We start from the raw sequence: 27,687 nt of genomic DNA, 5'->3' as shown, positions 1-27,687 counted from the left end.
GCTAGAGGATCTCTTGCAGACACCCAACTAAAAAGAACATTTTACCTCTAAATTTGTGCAAATGTTGGCTCCTCTGATACTCCAGCGTTCATTATATCAGTCACTCAATATTCCACAATTCAGTCTTGGCCCCACAACGTCTGATTTGGAAGCTGGAGTGCAATGATCTGAGCTGACTCTGCATAATGATAAACCTTGGGGAATAGTTTAATCATCATTGAACGTTAACTTCAAAATTTCTCTTTAAGTATAATGCATCAATTGCTTATGAACTTATAAATTGCAAAATTTTCACTGATTTTTCCATTGCGACTGAAAACGAGGAATGGATTCATGAATAATTGGTTGGATTGAAGTAGCCTTAGCTAGCAGTAAAAACTCAGAATTGACAAAAGGGGGAACATGAAACATAGAAAAACACAGCACAGCAATGGCCCCTTGAGCCCACAATGTTTGTGCTGGACATGATGCCAGGTTAAACTGATCTCGTGCCTAGACGTGATCCTTGCACTTACATGTGCCTATCTAAAAGCCTATTAAATGCCACTATGGTAGCTGTCTCCATCACCAACCCTGGCAATGCATTCCAGGCCCCCATCACACTCAGTGTGGAAATCATGGCCCACATATCTCCATCAAAGTTTTCCCCTCTCACCTTATAACTGTGCCGTCTAGTGTTGGAAATTTGACCATGGGTAAAAGGTTCTGACTGTCTATCTTAACTATGCGTCTGATAATTTTGTATACTTCTGTGAAGTCTCCCTTCAACCTCCGACGTTCCAGAGAAAGCAATCCAAAATCTTCTTGTAACTGAACCCCTCTAATCCATGCAGCATTCTGGTAAATCTCCTCTGCATCCTCTCCACAAACTCCACAACATTCCTGTAATGGGTCATCCATAACTGCACACAACACTCCAAACGTGTGTACTCCTAACCAGATTCTTATAGAGCTACATCATGACTTCCTACCTCTTGTACCCAATGCCCCTCGCAATGGAGGCAAGCATTCCCTACGTCTTCTTTGCCAGCCCGTCTACTTGTGCTGCCACCTTCAGTGAGCTGTGAACTTGGACTCCATGATCCACCTGAACATCAATGGTGTTTGGAGTCTAGCCATTAAGTGTATACTCTCCCCTTACATTCAAGCTCCAAAAGTGCAATGCCTCACACCTGCTTGGATTAAACTCCATCTGCCATTTCTGCAATAGATCTACATCCCGCTCTGTCTTCAGACGGACTCGTAAACTGTCTGCCACTCCTCCAACTTTGGTGTGATCAGCAAACTTTGTTAACAAACCTACGTTTGCACAGGTCCCTGCAGAATTTCTCTGGTCACAGACATCCAGCCAGCATAACTTCCTTCCACCAAAACCCTGTCTAAGCCAGTTCTGAATCCATACGACCAAGTCATCATGAACCCCACGCAACTTAATCATCTGGATCAGCCTACCATGAGGACCTTATCAAAAGCCTTACTAAAATCCATGTACATAACATCCATTGCCCTACCTTCATCAATCTCCTTCGTCACCATCTCAAAAAACTGGATCAAGTAAGATACGACGTGCCCGATACATAACTTGCTGGCTATATCTAATCACCCCATTCTCTTCCAAACGGGAGTATGTACATAAATCTCCAATCAGGCCTTAGAGATTTATCCACCCTAATGCTCTTCCAGAACCTCAGCACAGCTTATTTCTTTATCTCAAACTGCTCTAACATATTTGTATTATCCGCACTGATCTCATTGTCCTCCAAGTACATTTTGGTGAATATGGATGCAAAGTACAGATTTAGCCATCACCTACATCCTACGACGACCCGAAGCAGAGATACCCTCCTTTAACCTTGAGCGGCCCTTCCTTCTCCCTGGTCACCCTCTTGCTTTTAACATGTGTATTAAAATCCTTGGATTTTCCTTAATCCGACTGGCAAATTATATTTATTGGCCCTTCTAATCACCCGTTTGAGTTTCCCACTTTATATTCCTCATATGTAGAGCCAGGATTTTGCCATGAATGCCATGTGCCTATTCATGCCTTGTTTGATGATTTCAGAAAGATAATGCCCTTTTCACGATTGAGTGCCTAAATCAGCCTTTTTTTGCCATTTCATCGTAACTTACAAGAAAATTTACACTACCGGTGTGAAACCCGGCTTTAAGTGGGTGTTAAGTGGTGATTGGAAAGGGGTGCTTGGGAAAGGGTCCCGTCTTTGCAGACTAGAGTCATGCTTTAAGTAGGTGTGAAGTGGGGATTAGGGAGGTGTAGGTGGGGAAAGATCTAGTTTTTTTCAAACTGAAGTCAGGCTGTGAGTAGGTGTGAAGTGTTGGTTGGGGATGGGGGTGTGGGGGTACCAGGGTTAACTTTTTGTTTATCGAAACTGCAGTAGAACTCGTTCACGTAGTTGGTCAGCTGATGATTGTCCAAGGAAGGGGGGGGCTCTTGTAGCTTATGATAACTTGCAAGCCCTTCCACACTGAAGGGCATTGCTGAGATCTTGCTCCTCAACTTCTCAGAGTACCTTTCCTTGGCAGCTCTGATTCCTCTTCTCAGCTTGTTCTTGGCCTGCCTGTAGAGATCTGCATTCCTGCTCCTGTGGGATCTACCCCTGCAAACGTCAAAATGCCTAAAGTCGAGTCAATGCCTTGTAAAAAACTGAACGATTTGGTCAGTGTAAAGGAGTGATATATTCTCTATAGCCAACTGTGTGCTGATTTGCAAAGCATGTGAGAAAGCAGTGAATCAGGAGAAGAAATATTTAGTCTCCCAGCATGTTCAGACAGCTAAACACAAGTCGGCGGCAGAGAAACTAGGTAGGAAATACGCAAGCTTGTCTCCTCACAACATTTACTGCTGGCTCCAGTCACAAATTTGAGTTTTCGAGTGATCTGTGCAAAGCATTCATTGATGCTGGAATTCCACTGTGGAAATTGGAAAACAAATCTCTCAGAGGTTTTTTAGAGAAATACACAGAGGAACATAGACTGAGCGAGTCATCATTATGGAAAAATTATGTTGACAGCAACTTCAACATTGTTGTGCAGAAAATTAGAGATGAAGTTGCACGCAACAAAATATGGATCTCAATAGATGAGCAACCGATGCTGTGGGGAGATATGTTGCCAATGTGGTCATCGGTACACTGGAGGCAGGTCAACCATCAAAGAAGTATTTGTTGACATCGGAAATATTGGAGAAGTCAAACAGCTCAACTATTGCTCAGTTGTTTACATCTTCACTTGCTGTACTTTGTCCAGAAGGTATAAAACACAAGAATGTTCATCTGTTTGTGACTGATGCAACTCCGCACATGAAAAAAGCTGCTTGTGCTCTTAAAGTTTTATTCCCCAAAATGTTGCATTTGACATGCTAAGCTCACGGACTCCATAGAATTGCCGAGCACTTACATAGCTTGTTCCAAATGTTGATCGCCTAGTTTCCAATGTCAAGACAATCTTCCTCAAAGCACCGTCACGTGTGCAATTGTTCAAGGAAATTGCACCTGAGATTCCGTTGCCTCCTCAGCCTGTTTTGACTAGGTGGGGTACATGACTTTCTGCTGTACTCAACTATGCTGCAAATTTTGAAAAGATAAAATAAATCGTCAACTGTTTTGAAGAAGAAGAATCTGCTGCAGTCAGGATCGTCAGTGAAATCATGAAGAAAAAGTACCTCCACTACAATCTTGTGTCTATTGCTTCCAATTTTGCAAACTTCCCACTAGCTATTACTTCCCTTGAGAAATGTGGCGAAACATTTGTGAATAACTTGCAAGTTTCCAACAAAGTAACTGACGATATTCGTTAAGTTCCTGGCGATGTAGGTAAAGACATACAAGGAAAATGTGAGAGTGATTTTATGGAACAAAGATCTTGAAGAAATAGAAAACATAGCTAAAGTTCTCAAAGGTTGTTGTTATGCACAAGATATCAACATGAATATAGAGTATGTAGCTTGTTTCGGGTATGCACCAGTTGGGGTCGAAAGAGGATTTTCACATTTGAAGCGATATTCTGTCTGACAGACGGCATATTTTAACACCAGATTATTTTAAACAAATGCTAATACAGGTGCACAACCTTTTATCCGAAGATCCAAATAACGAAAACCTCCGAATAGCGGACATTTTTTTCGGTCCTTGAAGAAAGGTCCTTGAAAACGTTCACTGAGGGCGGCCCGCAGAGGTGACAGCGGAACCTCCGGTCGGTCCTCGAAGAAAGGGGAACTAAATCCCCATTCATAAAAGAGAAGGTGAAGGTATATTGCGCGGGAGGGTTAATAATTGACAATATGCTGCTACCTGCCAGCTGAGTTAAAAAGTTCCCACGGTAGACTCACGATACACAGTGTATCGTAAGTCTTGCGTGGGAACTTTTTAACTCGGCATGCAGGCAGCAGCAGATTGTCGCTCCCTTCAGTTTCACCCCACCTACACCCCTCTGCTTCCCGGCCATGTGTGTGACCCCTTCCCTCTCCTCTCCAGCTCCTCGCTCATTGCACCGGCACAGGGGCTTTGCACTGTCTTCACGTTGGCTATGCTAGCAGCACAGTCCCAGTCACCGGAGACGTCAGGACCAACGGGACACCGACCCCCAGGCCCACTGCAAGCACGGAGATCCCAGAGACCCACAGCCAGCAGCAGCCCAGCCCCGTTCCAACTCCAGAGGAAAACTGCAAACTGGCCGGAGACGTCAGAACCACCAGAAGCCGTTCCCCGAGCTGCGCCCCCTCATCGGGACACCGACCCCCAGGCCCACTGCAAGCACGGAGATCCCAGATCAGCAACTCCAGCCCAGCCCCGTTCCAACTCCAGAGGAACACGCTCCCCGTATGGGGCAGAAGCTGATGGTGTGCAAGGGACGTCTTGTTCTTGGGGTCGCGCAGCTCGGGCTGTGGGCGAATTGCCACTTGTCGCCGTAGCGGCCAATCGGGGAGCGGATTCCTCTGGAGTTGGAGGGGGAGGGGGGTATTGTGCTGTTTGATCGCCCCCTACTATCCCAGGGACAGGGAGACAGGACGTTCACCGAGGGCGGCCCGCAGAGGTGACAGCGGAACCTCCGGTCGGTTCTCGAAGAAAGGGGAACTAAATCCCCATTCATAAAAGAGAAGGTGAGGGTACATTGCGCGGGAGGGTTAATAATTGACAATATGCTGCTACCTGCCCACTGAGTTTAAAAAGTTCCCACGGTAGACACGATACACAGTGTATCGTGAGTCTTGCGTGGGCGTGAGTCTTGCGTGGGAACTTTTTAACTCGGCGTGCAGGCAGCAGCAAATTGTGGCTCCCTTCAGTTTCACCCCACCTACACCCCTCTGCTTCCCGGCCATGTGTGTGACCCCTTCCCTCCCCTTTCCAGCTCCCCGCTCATTGCACCGGCGCGGGGGCTTTGTACTGTCTTCACGTCGGCGAAGGCAGCAGGCCAGTGCAGTCACCGGAGATGTCAGGACCAATTGGACGTCGACCACCAGGCCCACCGCAAGCACGGAGATCCCAGAGACCCACAGCCAACAGCAGCCCAGCCCCGCTCCAACTACAGAGGCAACTGAGTTGGGGATGACGGGGCGTCGTAGGGGCCCATCGGGGAGCGGGTTCCTGTTGGTCCTGACGTCTCCGGACACCTGCTATCCTCCGGGAACTGTACCGCCCTTGCAGGAGAGTGGGGTTGTTTGCAGAGGGAGGGGGCAAGGGCGGTACAGTTCCCAGTCTCAGCTCCAGTCCAGGGGGGTGGCCGGAGACGTCAGGGACAGCGACCCCCAGGCCCACTGCAAGCACGGAGATCCCAGAGATCCACAGCCAGCAGCAACTCCAGCCCAGCCCCGCTCCAACTCCAGAGGAATACGTAGGGGCAGAAGCTGATGGTGTCTTGTTCTTGGGGTGGTGCAACTCGGGCTGTGGGCGAACTGCCACTTGTCGCCGTAGCGGCCCATCGGGGAGAGGATTCCTCTGGAGTTGGAGGGGGAGGGGGGTATTGTGCTGTTTGATCGCCCCCTGCTATCCCAGGGACAGGGAGACACAGCGGCTTTTTAGACTGGTGGGCAATCACTTCCAAAGTTCTGCCCACACAGTCAGTACACCTCTCCTACACTGCATTTCATACAAACATTTATTCTGCAAGAAAAAACGACATTGAAGACTCAAACCCGCGACCGAGTAACTGCCAGGATCGAGGCGCAAACTCGCGACCTAGCTCAAGGATCCCCGAGCTAGGCCGCCTAAGGGCATGTAGCCCCGCTAGGGTGACATGAGTGCAAGAGGTGATTCAATGCTGCGGTCACATTTACAAATTCAGGAATTCATTCAACACACTGCATTTCATACAGACATTTATTCTGCAAGAAAAAACGACATTGAAGACTCAAACTCGCGACCGAGTAACTGCCGGGATCAAGGCGCAAACTCGCGACCTTGCGGATATGAGCCGAGCACTCTACCACTGAGCCAGCCATTAAAATCTACGCTAAAAAAATTCCATTCCGAAGACCGACAAATCCTGAATTACGAAAAGTGTCTGGTCCCAAGGCTGTCGGATAAAAGGTTGTGCACCTGTAGTTATGTGCAACCAGGCAACTTTGGTCATTTAATGTAGTCTACCTTTATAATTATCATTTTTAACCATATTTTGGTGGTGGAAATAAATGCCTTTTTATGCCCTTTTTGTCAATAAATGCCTTTTTATGCCCTTTTTGTCAATAAATGCCTTTGTATGCCCTTTTTGTCAATAAATGCCTTTTTATGCCCTTTTTGTCAATAAATGCCTTTTCATGCCTTTTTTGTAATTTTATTATGCCTTTTTGCCTGCCTATTTCAGAGATTTTTAGCGCCTGAACATCCTGGCTCTACTCATAAGCCTTGTCTGATGCCACCTTCTTAAATCTGGCATGCGCTTCCTTTTCCATCCTGACCAATTTTACAATCTCTCCTCCTTACTGGAACATTCTGATCTTGCACTTTGATCAGCTGGCTCTATGAATTTGCCCAATTACAACTGCTCCCAATCTACGCTCCCTAACACCTATCTAATGACATAGTAATCTGCTTTACCCCAAGTAAATACCTTCTCCCAACACCCTAAACCGTCCCTATTCAAAACAATCTTAAAACTTATGGAGTTGTGATCACTATCTCTGTAAAATCAGTCACCTGTCCAGGTTTGTTTCCCAATACAAGATCCAGTATGGTTCCTCTTTGAGTTACACTATCCACATTTTGTTTAAGGAAATTTTCATGGATACACCTAATGGCTCGTTTTCACGGGGCGACTTGACGCAAGATGTAGCCAGAGTGGAGTGGTCGTGGTCTAGTACGATATCACACGATATAACGGGGGTAGAGTAAAGAGTTCCCACGGTACTCGGCAATTCTGTCATTTGTGCGAGTGACTTGTCCGTCTCCCGATCTTTCCCGAATGAAGATCGTGGACTGTAGTGTAGTTAATCACGTGGCACAAATGATGTTACTTTGTTGTCATACACTATATTGGTTTTTTTCACCCGAGCTCTTTAATGAGCTGAAGAATAATTTGTGTTTTTTTAGACAAATGTTGTTTGGTGTGATGCACCTTCTCTCAATATGTGCAAGAAGTCGTCTTTTTTTTATTTTGTCAAATATGAATAAACACTGTATCTCACATTGACCGTGTTGATTGTGTTATTTTATGATCTACTGAGGTGAAACTTTCAGTCTGAAGAAGGCTCTCGACCCGAAACGCCACCCGTTCCTTCTCTCCAGAGATGCTGCATGTCCCGCTGAGTTGCTCCAAGCAACTGGTGTCTATCTTCAAAGGACTGACCAGGACTGCCTCTCTCTCTCTCTCTCTCTCCCTCCCTCTCTCTCACACAGGCATGAATGGATGAACTCAGACAGGGGCCGAAACGTTGTCTATTTCCTTCGTTCCATAGATGCTGCTGCACCCGCTGAGTTTCTGCAGCATTCGCGTGTGTGGGTGGGAGTTGGGGGGGGGAGAGACATAAGGCAGCCTGAAGAATGGGTCGCCTGCCCATTTCCCTCCGTAAATGCTGCCTGGCCCGCGGAGTTCCTCCAGTCATGCCTGTGTGAGAGGGAGGGAGGGAGAGGGAGAGAGAGAGAGGAGGGAGGGAGAGGGAGAGAGAGAGAGAGAGAGAGAGGCAGTCATGGTCAGTCCTTTGAAGATAGACACCAGTTGCTTGGAGCAACTCAGCGGGACAGGCAGCATCTCTGGAGAGAAGGAACGGGTGGCGTTTCGGGTCGAGAGCCTTCTTCACACTCTCCCTCCCTCACTCTCACACAGGCATGAATGGAGGAACTCCGCGGGCCAGGCAGCATTTACGTTCCTTCTCTCCAGAGATGCTGCCTGTCCCGCTGAGTTGCTCCAAGCAACTGGTGTCTATCTTCAAAGGACTGACCAGGACTGCCTCTCTCTCTGTCCATTTCCCTCCGTAAATGCTGCCTGGCCCGCGGAGTTCCTCCAGTCATGCCTGTGTGAGAGGGAGGGAGGGAGAGAGAGAGAGAGAGAGAGAGAGAGAGAGAGACGCACACACAAGGTGGATGCGAAATCTCACCTGCCTGTTTCAGTGACAGAAACCCACCGCCAGTAAATGAAGACACCCCCATCTGTCTCCCCCTCCTCTCCCTCGACTCCCCCACCTTTCCCTCCCAACTCCTGTCCCGTCCCGACCCCCTGGGAAACTGAAGGTTTCCCGCTGTAATTAAAGAGTTCCCACGGTAGACTGTAAAACTGGGACCTTGGTTCTGGACTCCCCCAACATCGGGAATATTCTTCCTCCATCTAGCCTGTACAATCCTGTAGATACGATTAGACAGGTATCTAGTTATTTAATTCAATTAATGATTTATATCGCCCAGCCTCTCATCTTTCAATCGGGTTCGGCTAGGAAGGAACTGCAGATGCTGGATTAAAACGAAGATAGACACAACATGTAGCTCAGCGGGACAAGCAGCATACCAGAAGGGTCTCGACCCGAAATGTCACCCATTCCTTCTCCCCAAAGATGCTGCCTGCCATCGAACGCATTCTCTTTAAACCGGCATTTGCTTTTCCTTCCGACACATACACAAGAAATAAGCAACTTTTCGTGCCGAAACGTTGCCTATTTCCTTCGTTCCATAGGTGCTGCTGCACCCGCTGAGTTTCTCCAGCATTTGTGTGTGTGGGTGGGAGTTGGGGTGGTAGAGAGATCAGGCAGCCTGAGGAAAGGCTCGCCTGTCAATTTCCCTCCGTAGATGCTGCCTGGCCCGTGGAGTTCCTCCAGTTAGAAACTGCTTTCAGACAAAAAGAGACACACTGACATTAATGAAATGCTTAGCTAGTTTTATTAGATTTGTATGTAAATAGCAAACTGGCTGGATTCACTCTATCCAACTTCTGGGTTCACCGTTGGCAGGAGTTCCCACGGTGAACGCAAGAGTTACTACGGATATCGCACGGGACACTTTGTTCATAAAATGTTGCAATGCTCAACCACAAGTGCACAAGACACTCTTGGACAAATTCAAACATGTTTGAATTTTCTCCCGAGTACCCAAGGTACACGATTACCTGCCGTTAGCGCCACGGTGGTCCACGAATGCCGTATTGTTACCGCACGAGGTTCCCACGATGTCAAACTCTGGTTACCTCTTGCGTCAAGTCGCACCGTGAAAAGGGGGTTTAACAAATTCTGCCAAATCGGTAACTTGCAATGTTATTCAATGTTCTTCTTTTTTGCAGCATTGTAAACTATCGTCAAATTATTCAGTAGGTACCAGCCATTAGATGAGGGAAATAAATTGAGAGATAGTGACCTATTGTGACGAGTGATTTGTTACTGAATGATGGGCAATGGTGAACTACCGTATGGCAGATGTGGGAACAACAAATTGGGTAGTCTTTTTTAAATATTTGGTGTTCATTTGCGATTTGTTTACTTAGTTTTTATTTATTGACAGTGTTGCAATGGATCCACTCTACCCATCCCGATGCTCCTGGGAGACCTTTGGCTACGCCACCAGTGCAAATGTTTCATTTGATTCCGATGAACTTTCCCCTCTGCAGTTATCTGGCCTCTTGAACAGCCTGCCTTGTTCCATTTTCTTTCACCACGAGGAAAGCATCAGCATCATCAAACTCATTGAACAGGTAGACGTGTTTGATCAAGTTGCAATATAATCCCCTTTACACTGTCAATTCCAACCCCACGCCCTCTCCAGGTCCCTTGCCTTGGACCCTCAGATTCACTGACATCAATTCTGAATTATGGTGTACTTATATTTTCCTGCCAGCCTCTTCCTATGATGCAATTGCATGTTTTAACTGTGAACAACTCCTTTCTCTGAGGTGCCGTTATAAAATAGATTAGCGTTGGGATATCAAAAAAATACTTTTCAATATTTTTGTTCCTTTGTGCGACTTTATGCTGTTTTCTATTCTCATTAAATCTAATCTTTTCCAAAAGATGTGTCAAATGTGCTGCTGACAATATATGCAAATTCTCTGAGATTGCACGTGGTTCACCTTTCTCTGGGCAAGATGGCTGAAGGACCTAGAGAATGACTGAAATATATTCAACATTTTCCATTTTTACCTTTTTTAGTTTGGGTCAGACAGCATCTTTGGAGGGAGAAATAGGGTTAAAATGCCCCGTTGATTACTTTTAACCACAAATTTTGATAAAAGGTTATTGATCTTAAGTATTAATATTTTCTCTCTGCTGATGCTGCCAAACTTGAGTATTTCCAGTATTTTATTTCAACGATTTCAAGGATAACGAGGGATAAAATTGGTCCATTAGAGAGTCAGAGTGGACAGCTATCAGCAGAGCCAAAAGAGATGGGGGAGATATTGAATAATTTATTTTCTTCGGTATTCACCAAGGAGAAGGATATTGAATTATGTGAGGCAAGGGAAACAAGTAGAGTAGCTATGGAAACTATGAGATTCAAAGAAGAGGAAGTACTGACACTTTTGAAAAATATAAAAGTGGATGTCTCCAGGTCCGGACAGGATATTCTCTAGGACATTGAGGGAAGTTAGTGTAGAAATAGCAGGGGCTATGACAGAAATATTTCAAATGTCATTAGAAACGGGAGTAGTGCCGGAGGATTGGCGTACTGCGCATGTTGTTCCATTGTTTAAAAAGGGTTTTTAAGAGTAAACCTAACAATTATAGACCTGTTAGTTTGACGTCAGTGGTGGGCAAATTAATGGAAAGGATACTTAGAGATAATATATATAAGCATCTGGATAAACAGGGTCTGATTAGGAACAGTCAACATGGATTTGTGCCTGGAAGGTCATGTTTGACTAATCTTCTTGAATTTTTTGAAGAGGTTACTAGGGAAATTGATGAGGGTAAAGCAGTGGATGTTGTATATATAGACTTCAGTAAGGCATTTGACACGGTTCCTCATGGTTGGTTAAGGGTTCAATTGTTGGGTATTAATGGTGGAGTAGCAAGATGGATTCAACAGTGGCTGAATGGGAGATGCCAGAGAGTAATGGTGGATGGCTGCTTGTCAGGTTGGAAGCCAGTGACGAGTGGGGTGCCACAGGGATCTGTGTTGGGTCCACTGTTGTTTGTCATGTACATCAATGATCTGGATAATGGTGTGGTAAATTGGATTAGTAAGTATGCAGATGATACTAAGATAGGTGGGGTTGTGGATAATGAAGTAGATTTTCAAAGTCTACAGAGAGATTTAGGCCATTTGGAAGAGTGGGCTGAAAGATGGCAGATGGAGTTTAATGCTGATAAGTGTGAGGTACTACAACTTGGCAGGACAAATCAAAATAGGACGTACATGGTAAATGGTAGTGAATTGAGGAATGCAGTTGAACAGAGGGATCTAGGAATAACTGTGCACAGTTCCCTGAAGGTGGAATCTCATGTAGATAGGGTGGTAAAGAAAGCTTTTGGTGTGCTGGCCTTTATAAATCAGAGCATTGAGTATAGAAGTTGGGATGTAATGTTAAAATTGTACAAGGCATTGGTGAGGCCAATTCTGGAGTATGGTGTACAATTTTCAGATTCAGATTCAATTTTAATTGTCATTGTCAGTGTAGCCATCTGGCCAGTTTGGTCACCTAATTATAGGAAGGATGTCAACAAAATAGAGAGAGTACAGAGGAGATTTACTAGAATGTTGCCTGGGTTTCAGCAACTAGGTTACAGAGAAAGGTTGAACAAGTTATGTCTTTATTCTTTGGAGTGCAGAAGGTTAAGGGGGGACTTGATAGAGGTGTTTAAAATGATGAGAGGGATAGACAGAGTTGACGTGGATAAACTTTTCCCACTGAGAGTAGGGAAGATTCAAATAAAAGGACATGACTTGAGAATTAAGGGACAGAAGTTTAGGGGTAACATGAGAGGGAACTTCTTTACTCAGAGAGTGGTAGCTGTGTGGAATGAGCTTCCAGTGGAGGTGATGGAGGCAGGTTCGATTTTATCATTTAAAAATAAATTGGATAGTTATATGGACTGGAAAGGAATGGAGGGTTATGGCCTGAGTGCAGGTAGATGGGACTAGGGGAGAATAAGTGTTCGGCACGGACTAGAAGGGCCGAGATGGCCTGTTTCCGTGCTGTAATTGTTAAATGGTTATATAAATATGCTATATTTTGCTTTTGAGTAAATAAAGTTGATTTTCTTCATTAAAGAGCCATAATTACTGCTAAAAGAGATCAAGATAAGGTTGAGGGTGATCTAATCATGTTATATTTTGTGTATGCATGTTTTGTGTGTATGGTGTTTAAGGATTTTGGGGTGTAAAACGTATAGGCCAAATCTTTGGGTGCAGTTATTGATACGATTTTTAAATTATAGCATGAGGAACTGAATTAGGCCTATAGGCCCCTTGAACTTACCCACAAAATGATAATGGAAATCTACAACACCCATTTCCACATCCACTTCTTGCCCTACATCCTGGAACAACTGGAGGTTTTTGATGGAGGGAGATTAAGGTTTTAAGGGATGTGTAAAATAAAACAGTCAAATGACTTTTGAGGTGCCAATCGCTCAATATCAGATTACATAGTGTGGCAGGTCAGATGTGTCTGAATTGTCTCCTCAGATTCTGAGGATCCTACTTCTAATTAATTTGCATGCAGTGTTGTACATTCATTACATATTATGAGTAAAAACTGCAATGTTCTCCTGACTTGTGTTGTGGTTAAAAATAGAAAATAGGAAAAAAACTGGACCAGTCATTCTTGAATGGTTAATCCATTTGTGAAAAGAATGTGACTCCTTAATAGCCAAAAGTCAAGCATTGAAAAAATTGTAACATGATAATCTCAGCAAGAAATGTGTAAAATGTAATCAAATGGCAGGTGCTGAATTTAAATCCAGAGTGCAGCACTTAAATTCCCAAAATAAACACATTGGAAGGCACCAATTAAATACTGTAGTGAAACCTTTCATACTAATAAACAACATTTGACGGTGCTGTTTGCTGTACTTGCCTGCAGGTCTATGTTGGCGTTTATGCTTCCTTTGGCCCACTGCTAATCGCATCAGTGATTTTCTATTACTTTGTCCTCCTTGCACTTATCTAGTTTTTCCTTTAACATATTTATGCTCTTTGCCTCATCCATTTAAATGGTAGTGGGTTTCACACTTGAATTGCAATTCATATAACCATATAACCATATAACAATTACAGCACGGAAACAGGCCATCTCGACCCTTCTAGTCCGTGCCGAACACATAATCTCCCCTAGTCCCATATACCTGCGCTCAGACCATAACCCTCCATTCCCTTCCCATCCATATAACTATCCAATTTATTTTTAAATGATAAAAACGAACCTGCCTCCACCACCTTCACTGGAAGCTCATTCCCCACAGCTACCACTCTCTGAGTAAAGAAGTTCCCCCTCATGTTACCCCTAAACTTCAGTCCCTTAATTCTCATGTCATGTCCCCTTGTTTGAATCTTCCCTACTCTCAGTGGGAAAAGCTTTTCCACGTCAACTCTGTCTATCCCTCTCATCATTTTAAAAACCTCTATCAAGTCCCCCCTTAATTCAAATAGAGTCATTTGGGTAGTTCCCAGGTTTTTACATTATTACTGCCTTTAGATTCAGCTGGCTGGATGGTTCTGTGACAATTTTTAAGTGTGCTCTGCAACAGCATTGCCTAGATGCAACTGCAGAGCATCATGTGCCTGCGAGATGTTCATTACAGGTGTTCATTAAAGGCCCAACCTTTGCCCTCGACTCGTACTCGCAGCATGGTCGACACGAGGTCGTAGGAGGTCTTCGTAACTCTCCTTCAAGCTCGAGAGTGGTCTCCACGTACTCGAGACCTCAGCTAGGTCGCGACGTTTTTATCAACATGTTTAAAAAAATACCCGTGAGTAAAAAGATGTCGCCATGGAAAAAATTGATACTTTTTTTACTCGTGGGTTTAATCATATTAGGTCGTAGTAGGTCGGCATGTTAGTCGTAGATAATCGGGGGTAGTCGAAGGTAGTCGTAGATAGTCCTCATCATAGTCGAAGGAGATTGACGGAGGTCGTCTTCACTTTCCACTATTTGTTGTCCAATTTTCCCCAAAGTTAGTCGTAGCTAGTCGAAGCTGGTCTTCAATATAGGAGGTCTTCAACATGTCATTTTTTCAACCTCTTCTAATCTCGCCAAATAGGTCGCCCAAGTGGGACAGCCCCTTTAAATGTTCATTACAAAGAATCATTGGATAGTATTTTGAGAGTAGCTGTGATATCACAGCTTCCTTAATAGAGCCATTGGTGAGATTAAGGATGTCAAAGATGGTGGCAAATTGACTACCCACCTTGCTACATCAATCATTGAATAGAATCCTCATGCTCATTGCCTTCAGAAGTTTGACCTAATATTTTTTATGATCAAGGGGTTATCAGTTGCAAACTCAAATTGCTGGAGCAGCCAATGTGAAGGCGGGGTTGCTCCATTTATTAGTAAACAACAGACCATTTATCAGCGCAATATCAATACTGTTTGCATTGTATACAAGTTTCCCAGGGGATATATTCAAAGGGCTGTTCTCAAGAATGTGAGGAGACTTCCATTTGAAGACCTATGACTTTAAAATATCCAATCACACTGATCAGTGTTGCCATCACTGCACAGAGACTGTCATTGTGTCAATTGTTTTCGGGCATGATTGGTTAGATTTTCCTGGTGCCAAACTATCAGCTGGGACAGTTGTTTGGAAGCAAGCAAGGCGTTGGAGGGAATTTACATGAATGTTGATGTATGGGTAATCTTAAAAAAAAAAAAAAAAATTAATAGCAGTCATGGTTTCCCCTGAATTAAATTGCATATTCCACGGTATTCTGTAAAGTGAAGAATGTCCACTGTGCCAAAAATATATTTCTTTAGCTTAACCAATATTTGCAGATTATTTGACTGGATGGTATAATTAACTCAAAAAAAAAGGCTAAAAGTGCTTGAGTAACCCAGCGGGTCAGGCAGCATTTCTAGAGGACATGGATAGGTGACCTTGTGGTTCAGGGCCTTTCTTCAGTGTGAAATGTCACCTAGTTGTGTCCTCCACAGATGCTGCCTGACTCACTGTGTTACTCCAGTGCTTTGTGTAGTCTTCTTTCTGTAAACCAGCTTTGACTGTTCCTTGTGTTTCCATAATTAATCCCAATCCTGTTTGTACTCTGACCCCCACTACTCTCGACTTTCATCATGGGGACAGCAAGTGTCCTGGATGAGGGCAAGAATTGTAGCTAACCTTCCATCCATGGTTGAGGTGATTAGAGGATAGACATAGTTCCTTTTGAAAGAACCGTTGAGATCAGCTAATTCTGCAACAGACCTGGGCGTTGTGTTTATAATGCAATATCACAGCTCTATCAAGATTATAAGACTTACTCAGAGAGTGGTATAGCTGTGTGGAATGAGCTTCCAGTGAAGGTGGTGAAGGCAGGTTCGTTTTTATCATTTAAAAATAAATTGGATAGTTATATGGATGGGAAGGGAATGGAGGGTTATGGTCTGAGCGCAGGTATATGGGACTAGGGGAGATTATGTGTTCGGCACGGACTAGAAGGGTCGAGATGGCCTGTTTCCGTGCTGTAATTGTTATATGGTTATGTGGTTATGTAAGAAACTACTTGGATGGCTGTTCTAGTTATTTAATATTGCATACTAATAGGTGCAGAGTCTACACCTGCTTTATAACCTATCATCAATGCAATGCACAATTCATACTGGATTAAAGAACTGTTCACTGCATTTTCCAAGATTATTGCTGAAGTGGTGCCCGTCCTAGTGATGATCCCACTGATGTTTGGTAATGGGATCCTCGAAGCACAGCATTCTGTCTAAATATATCCTGAGGTATTCTGGCTGATCAGCATTTTCAAGGTTAAAGATATTCATATCACTTTGAGACGTATTCGTCAAGAAGATATCTGATGAACCAAATTGAATCTGATATTTATATACAATCTCGGTAGCTGGTTGTCAGTCAGTTTATGCTGCGTACACCCCCAGAGACTGCCAGTCGTTAATCTGGGGAAAGCTAGAAATATATTGATGATATTTTTAAATTTCTAAAGTAGGATGTTAATTTTAGAACCAAGTCTCTGGAAAAAAATAAGTAGCAGTTACATTTTTATAACCATTTGGGTGTCTCAAACTCCATGGAAAACCCAATGGCTACAACAGACGAGGCCATTCAGCCCATCATATTTGCACTGGTCCTACCAGAACAACTCTCAGTTGCATCACCTTTGTCTCTAGCTCTTTGTGGGCTTACAATTATTTATCCTCATCAATTATGTATGTAATTTGCTCTTGAAGGCCATAGTGGATCCTGCTTCCTCCATGTCTGTAAGCAACGCATTCCAAGTTCTAACTACATGCTGTATAAAAATGGCTCTCCTTGTGTCTCTTTCCCTTTACAATTAGTCCACACGTGTCAAAAGATCAGCACCTTCACAATAGTAAACACCATGACCTCATCACTTCATCGAATCTCTTCCGCCGCTCTCTCCAAGAAAATAGTCCCAGTCCTGATCTATCTATGTAGCCATTGTCCCCCATCCAGGAATCATTTTCGCTCACTGATTCTGGATGCTCCTGGTGCATAATATTTGCCTTTAAAGCCATCATACCTAACACCATTCCTGTTTGAAACTTCTGCAGACTTTCCTGGATGTGAGTTAAGAGGAGGTATTGAGAACGTTTCAATTTAATGTTGCTCTAAATGCACTCAATAATGCACTGGCTCACTGTGGAAGGCTTGATTGTAATAGCACGCAACAAAAAGCTTTTTACTGTACCTCGGAGCACGTGACCATAAACTAAACCATCTACTTAATTATGTGGTTTGAGGAATAAATGTTTGCTTGGACATTGGGGCATATTTCCCCATCTTCACAATTGACCTGCACTGATTGTTAGTCTATCTTCCTTTGCAAGAATGTAATATGATAAAGCTAATTTTGAGTGGACAGCATAAACAGAATCGGGAGATGATTCGATTTTGTAAGACTGGTTTGGTAGAATCACTGCTACTAATATTTCTTATGTGTGTTGGACAAGCATTCAGCCCACAATTTTACACAATTTTCCTGTGTGTTGCCAGAGAGCAAGTATGCGTTCCATGAATCCATGAGTGGAAAACTGGTTCTCCTAATCTGAGCTAATCTGGCTGTAATACACCAGGCTAGGTTACTCAGTTGCCCAGTCACTACTCCTCAGACCAGTACGAAATGAAGACATCGTTAAACAAAAAATAAATACTGTCCACACAACATGTGCTAGTAGCCACATGTTTAGTTTGTGTATAATTTACAAAAGGCAAAGCAAAATTGAACATAACCATCCTACAGTTTAATTTAATTGTACAATTATGACTTTTAAAAGACATTTAGATGGATACATGGATAGGAATAGTTTAGATGACAATGACAATTAAATAGACTATTGACTATTGACTATTGACTAGAGGTCTATGGGCCAAATGCAGGCAAGTGTGACTAGATCAGTATGCCAACTTGGTCGGTGTGGACCAAAGAGCCCGTTCCTTGCTGTTCGGTTCATGACTCAAACTCTTAACTATGATGTTCCCATTTTTTCTACAGGCACGGCACACAGCATATGGAATCAGGAAATGCTTTCTGTTCCTCTTACAATGTCAGCTTACTCTTGTTTTCATACAGGTAGGAAAATATGTTTTTGTTTCCCTTTACATTTAACTAATGTGGGTAAGATCTTTACTTAAGTCTAAATACTTGTACAAAATTGTAAATATTATTCTACTCTAAACAGGGTTCAGTAATGAACCTTATCCCTACTCAACTCCTGGCATTACTCTCCAATCTTAGTACCATTTGTTTCTAGGTGGATTCCTTCACTCTCACTAGCTTACGCAATAATATGCAAAATCCTTTTCAAAGGATGTTTTACTTTGGATTTTGTAGTTGGATAGTAATGTAGCTCCTTATATGGATTATCTTTGTCTTAACTGATGCAGTTGGTACCCATTCCTATTAAAATGAGGGATTGCTCTGTTATGCTGTGAGTTGTTCTCTGACACCAATAATGGTGAAATCTTGCGAAAATCATTCACTGTTGTCTAAGCACAAGGGTATTTGCAGTGTTACCCACTTTTAATTGAATTTTGGGTGGCTCATCAGCAAGCATCTATCCAGCAGTTCATTGTTCTTTAATGTATTAAAAATATATTTTGATCATGCAATCTTGGAAATAATTGCATTTAGTTTGATTTGAGCTATGAAAGGCTCCCTGAGATTCGTCACATGCTTAAATCGCTTCAAACTTCAATGGTAGACCATGTCAATGTAATATTTCCACTTTAGAATTTTATCTCTAGATTAAACCATTTTTATTCAGGTGGACCCAAGAACCTTTATCTTACACCTTAACTGCATGGCCATTTTTAATGTTTATCTTGACTGTTGAAGAGATGTTCAACTATGAGTTGAATATCCATTTAGCAGCTGATTCTCCTTGTTTAATTCTTCAGATCTTTCAGATTTCACTTGCTCAGCCACACTGTGCTTGCCTCTGAGATATTGAACAAATTCTTGATCTGACGATCTAGGCATGTTGTTGGCTGTGTGTGTGTGTGAAATTGGGCTTCAGAAGGGTAATGCTTGTCCCATGTGACTTGTATTATCTGATGGATCATGACATTATTGTAATAGTGCATTTGTCCTTAAAATGTTTACTGACTAATGTGGTTCTTAAAGACATGATGTCCCCCTTATTTAAACCAGTTTTTCTTGTATTTGAGCAGTTTCTGGCCTGTCTGGTTCAGCTCCCACCACCACTCGGCACCACCGATGTTCTCTGGCTGTCCTGCTTCTGCTACCCATTGCTCAGGTCGGTATATATGACACCTGACAGCAACAAATGCAAGGAGAAAGCTTTTGGTTTCCCTCATCAGATTGGAAATTACATTGATGTTCCTAATATGTAAATACATAATGTGGGTATAGAAATACTAATGAATGGATAATTAAAGCGTCTATTCTGATCATGCAATCAGTTGTGTGTTACTTTGAAAGAGCTAAATAATTCCATTCTCCTGCCTTTTCATAGCCCTGCCACATTTTACAGTCCCCACAGATTCCACCACTCACCTGCATAGTTGGGGTAATTGTGCTTTTGGTAGAATGTGATGTGTGTTTACACTGTAGCTATCCTCGCAGCGATCAGATCACTGGGTAATTGTGCTTAACTCTTCGTGTTAGTTTGACTCAAAACACCCCGGTCCCCCTCCATGTGATGTCACATCTCTTTCAGTGTGGAAGTTCCTCTTATTAGATCTTGTGTAACAGAATTTGCCAAATCTTATATGCTCTTGAGTATTATTGACCAAAAACTGAGATACAATATACCTTGTGTAGGAAGGAAATCCAGGTGCAGGTTTACACTGATGATAGACACAAAATGCTGGAGTAACTCAGCGTGACAGGCAGCATCACTGGACAGAAGGAATGGGTGACTTTTCAGGTCGAGACCCTTCAGACTGAGAGTCGGGGAGAGGGAAACTGGAGATATGGAAGGTGTGAAAACAGATCAAAGGAGACGATCAAGGAAATGTAGAATGGTTGATTGTTGGCTATGGGGAAGGTGACAACAAGGCATAAAAACAGTAAAATTAATCAGGAGGACAGTGAAACTAGTCGGAGAATTATGGTGGGGGAGGGATGGCGAGAGAGGGAAAGCAGGGGTTACTAGAAGTTGGAGAAATCAATATTCATACCTCTGGGTTGTAAGCTGCCCAAGCGAAATATTCCTCCAATTTGTGTTTGGCCATACTCTTACAGTGGAAGAGGCCCAGAACAGAAAGGTCAGTATGGGAATGGGAGGGCAGGTTAAAGTGTTTAGCAACTGGGAGATCGCATAGCCTAGGTGAATTGTGCAAAGGTGTTCAGCAAAACGATCGCCGAGTCTGCACTTGGTCTCGCCGATATATGAGAGTCCACACCTGGAACAGTGGATACAATAACCATATAACCATATAACAATTACAGCACGGAAACAGGCCATCTCGGCCCTACAAGTCCATGCCGAACAAATTTTTTTTTTTCCCCTTAGTCCCACCTGCCTGCACTCGTACCATAACCCTCCATTCCCTTCTCATCCATATGCCTATCCAATTTATTTTTAAATGATACCAATGAACCTGCCTCCACCACTTCCACTGGGAGCTCATTCCACACCGCCACCACTCTCTGCGTAAAGAAGTTCCCCCTCATATTACCCCTAAACTTCTGTCCCTTAATAGATGAGGTTGGAGGAGGAGGAGGTCTACTAGGGGCTCTGCACTGGCAGCAGCCTCTGCCTACAGCCTGTCTGTTATTTCTGTCTTTATTATTATTTTTAGTTAGTCCAAAGTGTTGTTTTGGGGGAAACTTTAACTTTTCTATGTGGGGGAGGGGGGCAGGGTAAGGGGGAAACCGTCTCTCAGTCTCTTCCTGGCGGGGACGTGACTATTTCTCCGAGTCGCGTCCTCGCCCCCCACCTCGCGGCCTACCAGCTGGATCGGAGCGGCCTTTCCTGCTGGGGACCGGGAACTGGACCAGGGCTGCTACAGCGGCGGCGCAGCGTTGGAGTCATCGCGGAGCGGGCGATACCTACCTAGGTCGCCGGTGGAGCTCCGGAGCGTTGAGCCGTTGCTCCAACACCGTGGAGCTCTGGTGCGGAGAGCTTCCAACGCGGGCGGCGCTGAACGACATCGTGGAGTCCTGGGTGCCTTGCAGAGGGTCTCCAGCAGCAGTCTCCACCCGGCGCGGCCTGCGGACTTTGGGAGCCGCAGACTCCGGTAGGAGAGGGCAGACTCTGTGTCCACGCCGCTGAGGATATCCCGCAGCCCCGACGTCGGACTTTTAACACCCCGGCGTGCGGTGCTGAACATCGGGCCGCCCGTAGCGGCAACTGCGGAGGGCTTGGGGAGGCCCTGACCACGGGGAATAGTGGAGGAAGAAGACTGACTTTGGTGCCTTCTCACACAGTGGGGAACTTTGATTCTGCTGTGTGGGGATGTTTTATGTCAAACCCTATAGTGTGTTGTGTCCTGTTGATTTTTATTGTATGGCTGTATAGAAATTCATTTCACTGTGCCATCAGGCACACGTGACAATTAAATCTATCTTGAATCTTGAATATACCTTAATTCCACTTTTGACAACCATAGGAAAAACAAGGAAAATAAAACTAGAATTATTAACCTGTGACGTTAGGTGACATATGACATGGGAAATGGAAGCAGGGGAAGGACATTCAGCCTCTGGTGCCTGCTTAGCCATTCTGTAATCCTTCACTTTTGCACCTGATGTCTTGATATTCACCTAAAATTCTACTAATATCTACTTGCCACAATCCTTTTGGGTGGGCAGTTGCAACAATTGACCATGATGTGGGGAAAGACATTCCCCTCATCCGGAGGGGATAACTTTTGATTTTCAGGTTCCCATGTACCCCAGCTAGGAGAAGCATCATGCCTACATCTGCATTGCCAAGCCCCATAAGAATTTTATATTTTGGTGTGATCATCTCTCGGTGTTCTCAATTTTTTTTGTTGATTCTAGGATTGGAAATGGGAAGTTTGAAAATCCCTCCGTGAGGGTACTTTGCCAAATCCAAGAATAAAACAATAAGAAATTATCGCAAAGAAGTGATTTGATCAGTTAACAGCCACATTTGTGGAATGGCACAAAATGGATGCTGTTTCAAGTTCCAAATGTGCTAGGAATGCTTAAGTGAAAACAATACATTTGAAAACGTAAAGGTTGAAAATCTTAGACAAATAAGCATGTTTTGAAAGGAGGCAATTAGACTGGTCTTTCATTATCAGTTTTGTTTTGTAATCAGTGCTGCCTTGTTGGGGAAGCCTCCAGACAGTTCGGTGATGACAGTAGCAACAGGAAAAAACTTTGTATCCATTCCAAAAAAGGTGAGACTCCATTCATTACTGCAATCTCTGTTGTGTACACTTTTGTACTAAAGGACAAATCTTGAAAAAATATAAAAAATAAAAAAATGGTTCTGTAGTTGTCCATATTAAAGCAGTAATCTGTAATATATATGTGTGGCTCTATAATCGGCAAAGTGCATGTCATGCTTTCATTCCAAATATAACAGTTTTAGTTCATTTCATGGAAATTAAATCACTTGATACAACATTTGCATTATGCACTGGCATGGGTGAATGGGCCCGTGTGTCTCTGGCCTTTTCTGGATATCCATACATGAATGTAGGTCAAGTCAAGTCAAGTTTATTTATCGCATACACATACGAGATGTGCAGTGAAATGAAAGTGGCAATGCTCGCGGACTTTTGTGCAAAAGACAAACAACAAAACAACCAAACAAATTATAAACACAATCATAACACACATATTCTTTTACATAATAAATAATGGAAGGAAAAATAGGTGGACCAATTAATGTCAGCAATTTGAGCAAAAGAGAGCTACCAAGAAACACACAAGATTATTGCATAGTTGTTAAATATGGGGGGGAAATTGCTACTGTTCTGTTTCATTTACAAACTTGAAAGATCATTCCACCCTAGACTTAGACTTTGCACATAATCAGCATTTAATTGGCGTCACACATAAAGTAAACACTAAACAATTGTATGCTGTCACAGTGAAAAATCGATTACTTTCAAAAGAAAGGAAAGAATCTTCATTAAAGCATTGATGTCAGTGTTCGTAATGCTGAGACATCATTTCACCTGATATCCGATGTGATGGTATCATTCTGTGTTTCTTTCTGCAGACTCAGCAGCACTTCCTTGTGTGCTTCCTGATCAAGTTCAGCCTCACTGTTTTTGCCTACCTCGTTTGCTTTGGATTTATGCTGCAGGAGTTTTGCAGGAGTAATAAGTCTAGCTCTTTGAATGTTACCAACTGCTTGTCAATAATGAACAGGTGAGTGTCCAAACCCCAACTCCAGGAGCAGGTCTGAATTTGGATAAAAAGCTTGCATTCCATCTTTTTTTAGTTTAGTTTAGAGATCTGTCGTATATAACCTGAAAACCCCAAGGCACTTTACAGTCAATAGCCTTATTTAAGTTACAGTAATTTATTTAACTGCTGCAGCATTCCTCGCATCAAGTTGTATAAAATCATGAGAAGAATAAATCGGGTAGATGCATAGAATCTCTTGCTCAGAGTAGGGGAATCGAGGACCTGAGGACATAGGTTCATGGTGAAGGGGAAAATATTTAATAGGAATCCGAGGGGGTAACATTTTCACACAAAGGGTGGTGGGTGTATGGACCAGGCTGCCAGAGGAGTTGGTTGAGGCTGGGACTATCCCAACATTTAAGAAACAGTTAGACAAGTACATGGATAGGACACGTTTGGTGGGATATGTTGGGCTGAAGGGCCTGTTTCCACAGTGTGTCACTCTATGGTTCTAAGTTGCGCATTGTTGAGTTCCTCCAAGCATTGATGTAACAATAAAAACTGAAATTGTTAGAATTAATTGATTTTTACAGTTTTTGATTTTTACCAATGAGAATATGATGGAATTATCTATTTTAGGAGTGTCTGTTCAATTATTACATTTGGCCAGGGCACTGGTGGGGAGGAATGTTTCATTTTCAAGATAGTGCAGTGGGATCTTTTACATTTGCCTGAAACCAGATGTTTTAAATTTTTATTCACAAGACCACATCGTCTGACAATACACTGCCTTGCTTGTCTGGGTTATGAAGTTGGATCTCTGGCAAATGTTTGGGAGTGACAACTTTTTGACTCTGATGATGCCATCTAATGAGTGGCTAAAGCCAACACTTGGGTCCTTTCTGAAGAATTCTAATGCTTTTTATCACAGGTGCTTTTGTAAATAAAACACCAATAAGTCTGTCAATTCTCCAATGCAAAATATGTTCCAAATTTGAAGTCAGAATGTTTTTTTAAATGAATGGAAATAAATTACATACAAAGTCAATAAGCAAGCAGTAAATAATTTAGTTGTGGTGTCTCCAGCATTTTTGTGTACCTAATGTCAACATCAATGCTCCGGTTTGGCTAAGTCTTCAAATAGGGGTGAGGAGTATTTGAAGACTTAGCCAAACCGGAGCATTGAGCCAAACCGGAGCTTTTTATCCAAATTACACGGACATTAGGTACACAAAAATGCTGGAGAAACTCTGCAGGTGCAGCAGCATCTATGGAGCGAAGGAAATAGGCAACGTTTCGGGCCAAAACCCTTCTTCAGACGTTGACATACCTGTTGTTCAGACATTGATGTTGACATACCTGTGCCACAATTACTACCGCCAATTTTCAAAGTATCATTGCAATTTGTCTTGTTGTGGCTCCTGCTAGAGGTAGTTTATTAGAATGTTACATGGTTATCTAAAATCTCAGAACTTAGAGTCCAGACAAAACAAGTGAGAACAGCAAATGGCTGAACAGAAAATTCTCAGTGAATTGGCGCATTGCGATTTAGAACAGTAGGAGAATGCTGTAAGAACACTGTCAAGTGGTATCCATCAACGTTTCAGGCCAGGATTGAAATGGAAATATAGCAGTACGTAGAAAATCAGTTAGAAATATGGGCGGGAGAAATGGCAAATTAAGTTTAATTGTACAAATGTGAGGTGTTGCATTTTGGGAGGTCAAATGCAAGAGGAACATTTACATTAAATTACAGACTCCCTGGGAACATTTGATTTACAGATGGATCTTTGGGCGCAACCTGAAAATGGCAAAACATGGATTGGCAAATAATGAATACATACAGCATGCTTGCCTTCTTCAGATGTGACATTAAATATAAACGATGAAAGTCATATTGCAAATTTTCAATTTGACCATGTTTGGAGTATTGTCTGCAGTTCTGGTCACCAATTCACAGGAAAGATGTGACGGATTTGGAGGAATGTAGAAGAGGTTTGCTAGGATGCTGCCAGTTTATTTACTATAAGGAGAGGTTGGACAAACTTTAATTATTTTTGCTGATGGGTCAGAGGCCTGACCTGATAGAAGTGTATAAAATTTAGACTACATAGGGTAAATGGAGGTTTTTTTTTGCAGGGTAAGTGCCTGGAAAGGGCTGTCAGAGGTGGTGATAGAAGTAGATATAGCAAGGTTGAAGGTGCTTGTAGTCAGACAATGCACAAGCAGGGAATAAGGATATGGACCGTGTGATTTGTTAGATTGGCATCATGATCTGCATCAATGTGGTTGGCTGAAGGTCCTGTGGTATTGTTCTATGCAGAGGGGTGGGATCGACATTGATAGGTTGTAATTAGATGGGAAGGGGATGATGGTTAACTGGAGTAGGCGGGCAAAAGGCTGCTGGGTGATGGGAGGGCCCAGATGGGGAGGGGATGATGGAACCTGGTGAGGGGTGGGGGAAGGATGACCAAGAAAGAGAAGGAAACTAGGAGGCGAGGCTAGTTTGTGTTGGTGGAGAGTACTTGGGGCATGCGTTAACTGACATTAGAATATTCAATGTTCATATTGGGTTGTTAAGCTACCTGAGCGGAATTAATTTTCTTACAATTTTGTGTAGTCTCTGTGTAGCAATGGGGAAGGTTGAGTTCTTTCAGCATTCTGTTTCCATTCTCAATTCCTATCTGCAATCACCTGTTTCATATTGATTGTTGTTGGTGCTTTTTGTGAAATAAACAACTGTACCTGAATGAAAATTTTCTGAAGAACAGAATTGGAGTCAAAGCAATGATACACTGGGTAGTTCCACTTTAAGGCTAAGATAAATGTTGGTATTAAAGTAGACTTCAATCTGTTTCACAAATTTGTAACATGCTGAGTTATTCCATACCTGTAGGGAGCATTAGTTGCCAACGTGATCTGTCTCTTGTGATCAATGGATAGAGCCTGATCTTGTGAGTGGTGTTAGATTTGCGTTCGGTTCAAGACATGAAGCAATATGAATGTACTTGGCAAAATTAAATGTGGGCTTTTGAGCTGACAAATGAGGTATACATTGTTTCATCAAATTACATATTGCCGCACATCTTTTAAATTCATCTGATCAGTTAGTTTGAGATACATCATTGATGGGCTGCCAACCATGCTTATTTATCTATTAATAGTTCAGTAAGTGACATTGAAACTGGATCAATTTTCTAACATGAAAAATAATGATTCTCTACAAATGATACCTCTTAATATTTTTCAAATGAACATTTAACCATATAACCATATAACAATTACAGCACGGAAACAGGCCATCTTGGCCCTACAAGTCCGTGCCGAACAACTTTTTTTCCCCTTAGTCCCACCTGCCTGCACTCCTACCATAACCCTCCATTCCCTTCTCATCCATATGCCTACCCTTAATTCTGAAGTCATTTATATCGTGCTTTGGCCCCATGGCTTCTTTTTACTGGTGATATTTCTTTTGCAAAACTTTATTAGAAATTTTACTGCTTGCCTGTCTTAAAAAATGTCTAATTGTGGTATTGGAAAACCTGGTGTTATTCCAGTGACTATCCGTTGAGCCTTTGCCATCTGTACTGTGTACAATTGTCCCATAGGTGGCACTATTTGTTATCGATGAGACGTTTGGTTGCGCTTAAAATATTGTGGCGATTTTTTGTGTATTTATTTTACAACACAAATGGTGGATTTAGTATTTAACTAATGTGTTGAAGCCTAAAAGTATAAAATAGTATTAAAACTAATGGTATGGGGAAAAACTGCAAAGTGTAAGTCTACATCCTGTGATCTGTGCTGAAAAATCATTCTGAGGCAAAGCTTTATACAGTTTTCTTGATATTACCACTTTGTATTCCCAGCATATTACACGGCATTAGTAATGTTAGCAGCAGACTGAAGATTGATTGCATTGGGTCATAAGATCAGAAAGCAATGACATGTTTCCAATATTGAGTTAATTTCCAAGCAACATGTCACAACCATGAGCAATGTAAATAATATATCTGACCTGCACTACACAGACATTTCCAAATAAAAATGTCAACGGTGGAAGAGTTATGAATAAAGGGACTTTGTAGTTCACCAACCTCAAGGAACTGGGAATGTATAATAGAAGCCAAAGTAGAAGCAGTTCTGGGATATAACATTCTGCAACTCGCATTATGGGGGGGACTTCAGATGATTTTGTTCCTGTATCTAAGGTTATCAATCTCTATTGTGTCCGTAGCAATTACTGTCAGTGGCAGGGGACACACAAACAAAGATGAAATCCTTGTTCTGCTGTTTCACACTTTCCCTACATAGTGCA

General features: G+C 42.8%; 1 protein-coding gene across 3 annotated transcripts in view; it reads left to right on the top strand.

Moving 5' to 3' along the window:
* The window catches only part of tmem94 (transmembrane protein 94), a 110,786-nt gene that overhangs the window by 62,504 nt on the left and 20,595 nt on the right, over positions 1 to 27,687 (top strand). For all 3 annotated transcript variants that reach the window (XM_055654107.1, XM_055654106.1, XM_055654108.1), the window contains exons 23-27: positions 9,933 to 10,122; positions 18,066 to 18,143; positions 19,244 to 19,329; positions 22,327 to 22,408; positions 23,239 to 23,390. In XM_055654107.1, coding sequence (XP_055510082.1) covers positions 9,933 to 10,122; positions 18,066 to 18,143; positions 19,244 to 19,329; positions 22,327 to 22,408; positions 23,239 to 23,390 — 588 coding nt within the window. The remainder of the gene's footprint in view (positions 1 to 9,932; positions 10,123 to 18,065; positions 18,144 to 19,243; positions 19,330 to 22,326; positions 22,409 to 23,238; positions 23,391 to 27,687) is intronic.

The sequence above is a fragment of the Leucoraja erinacea genome, chromosome 23, assembly GCF_028641065.1.
Source record: "Leucoraja erinacea ecotype New England chromosome 23, Leri_hhj_1, whole genome shotgun sequence".
Taxonomy (NCBI): Eukaryota; Metazoa; Chordata; class Chondrichthyes; order Rajiformes; family Rajidae; genus Leucoraja; species Leucoraja erinaceus.
The sequence above is the reverse complement of the archived record's forward strand: the minus strand, read 5'-3'. Positions and strand labels throughout refer to the sequence as shown.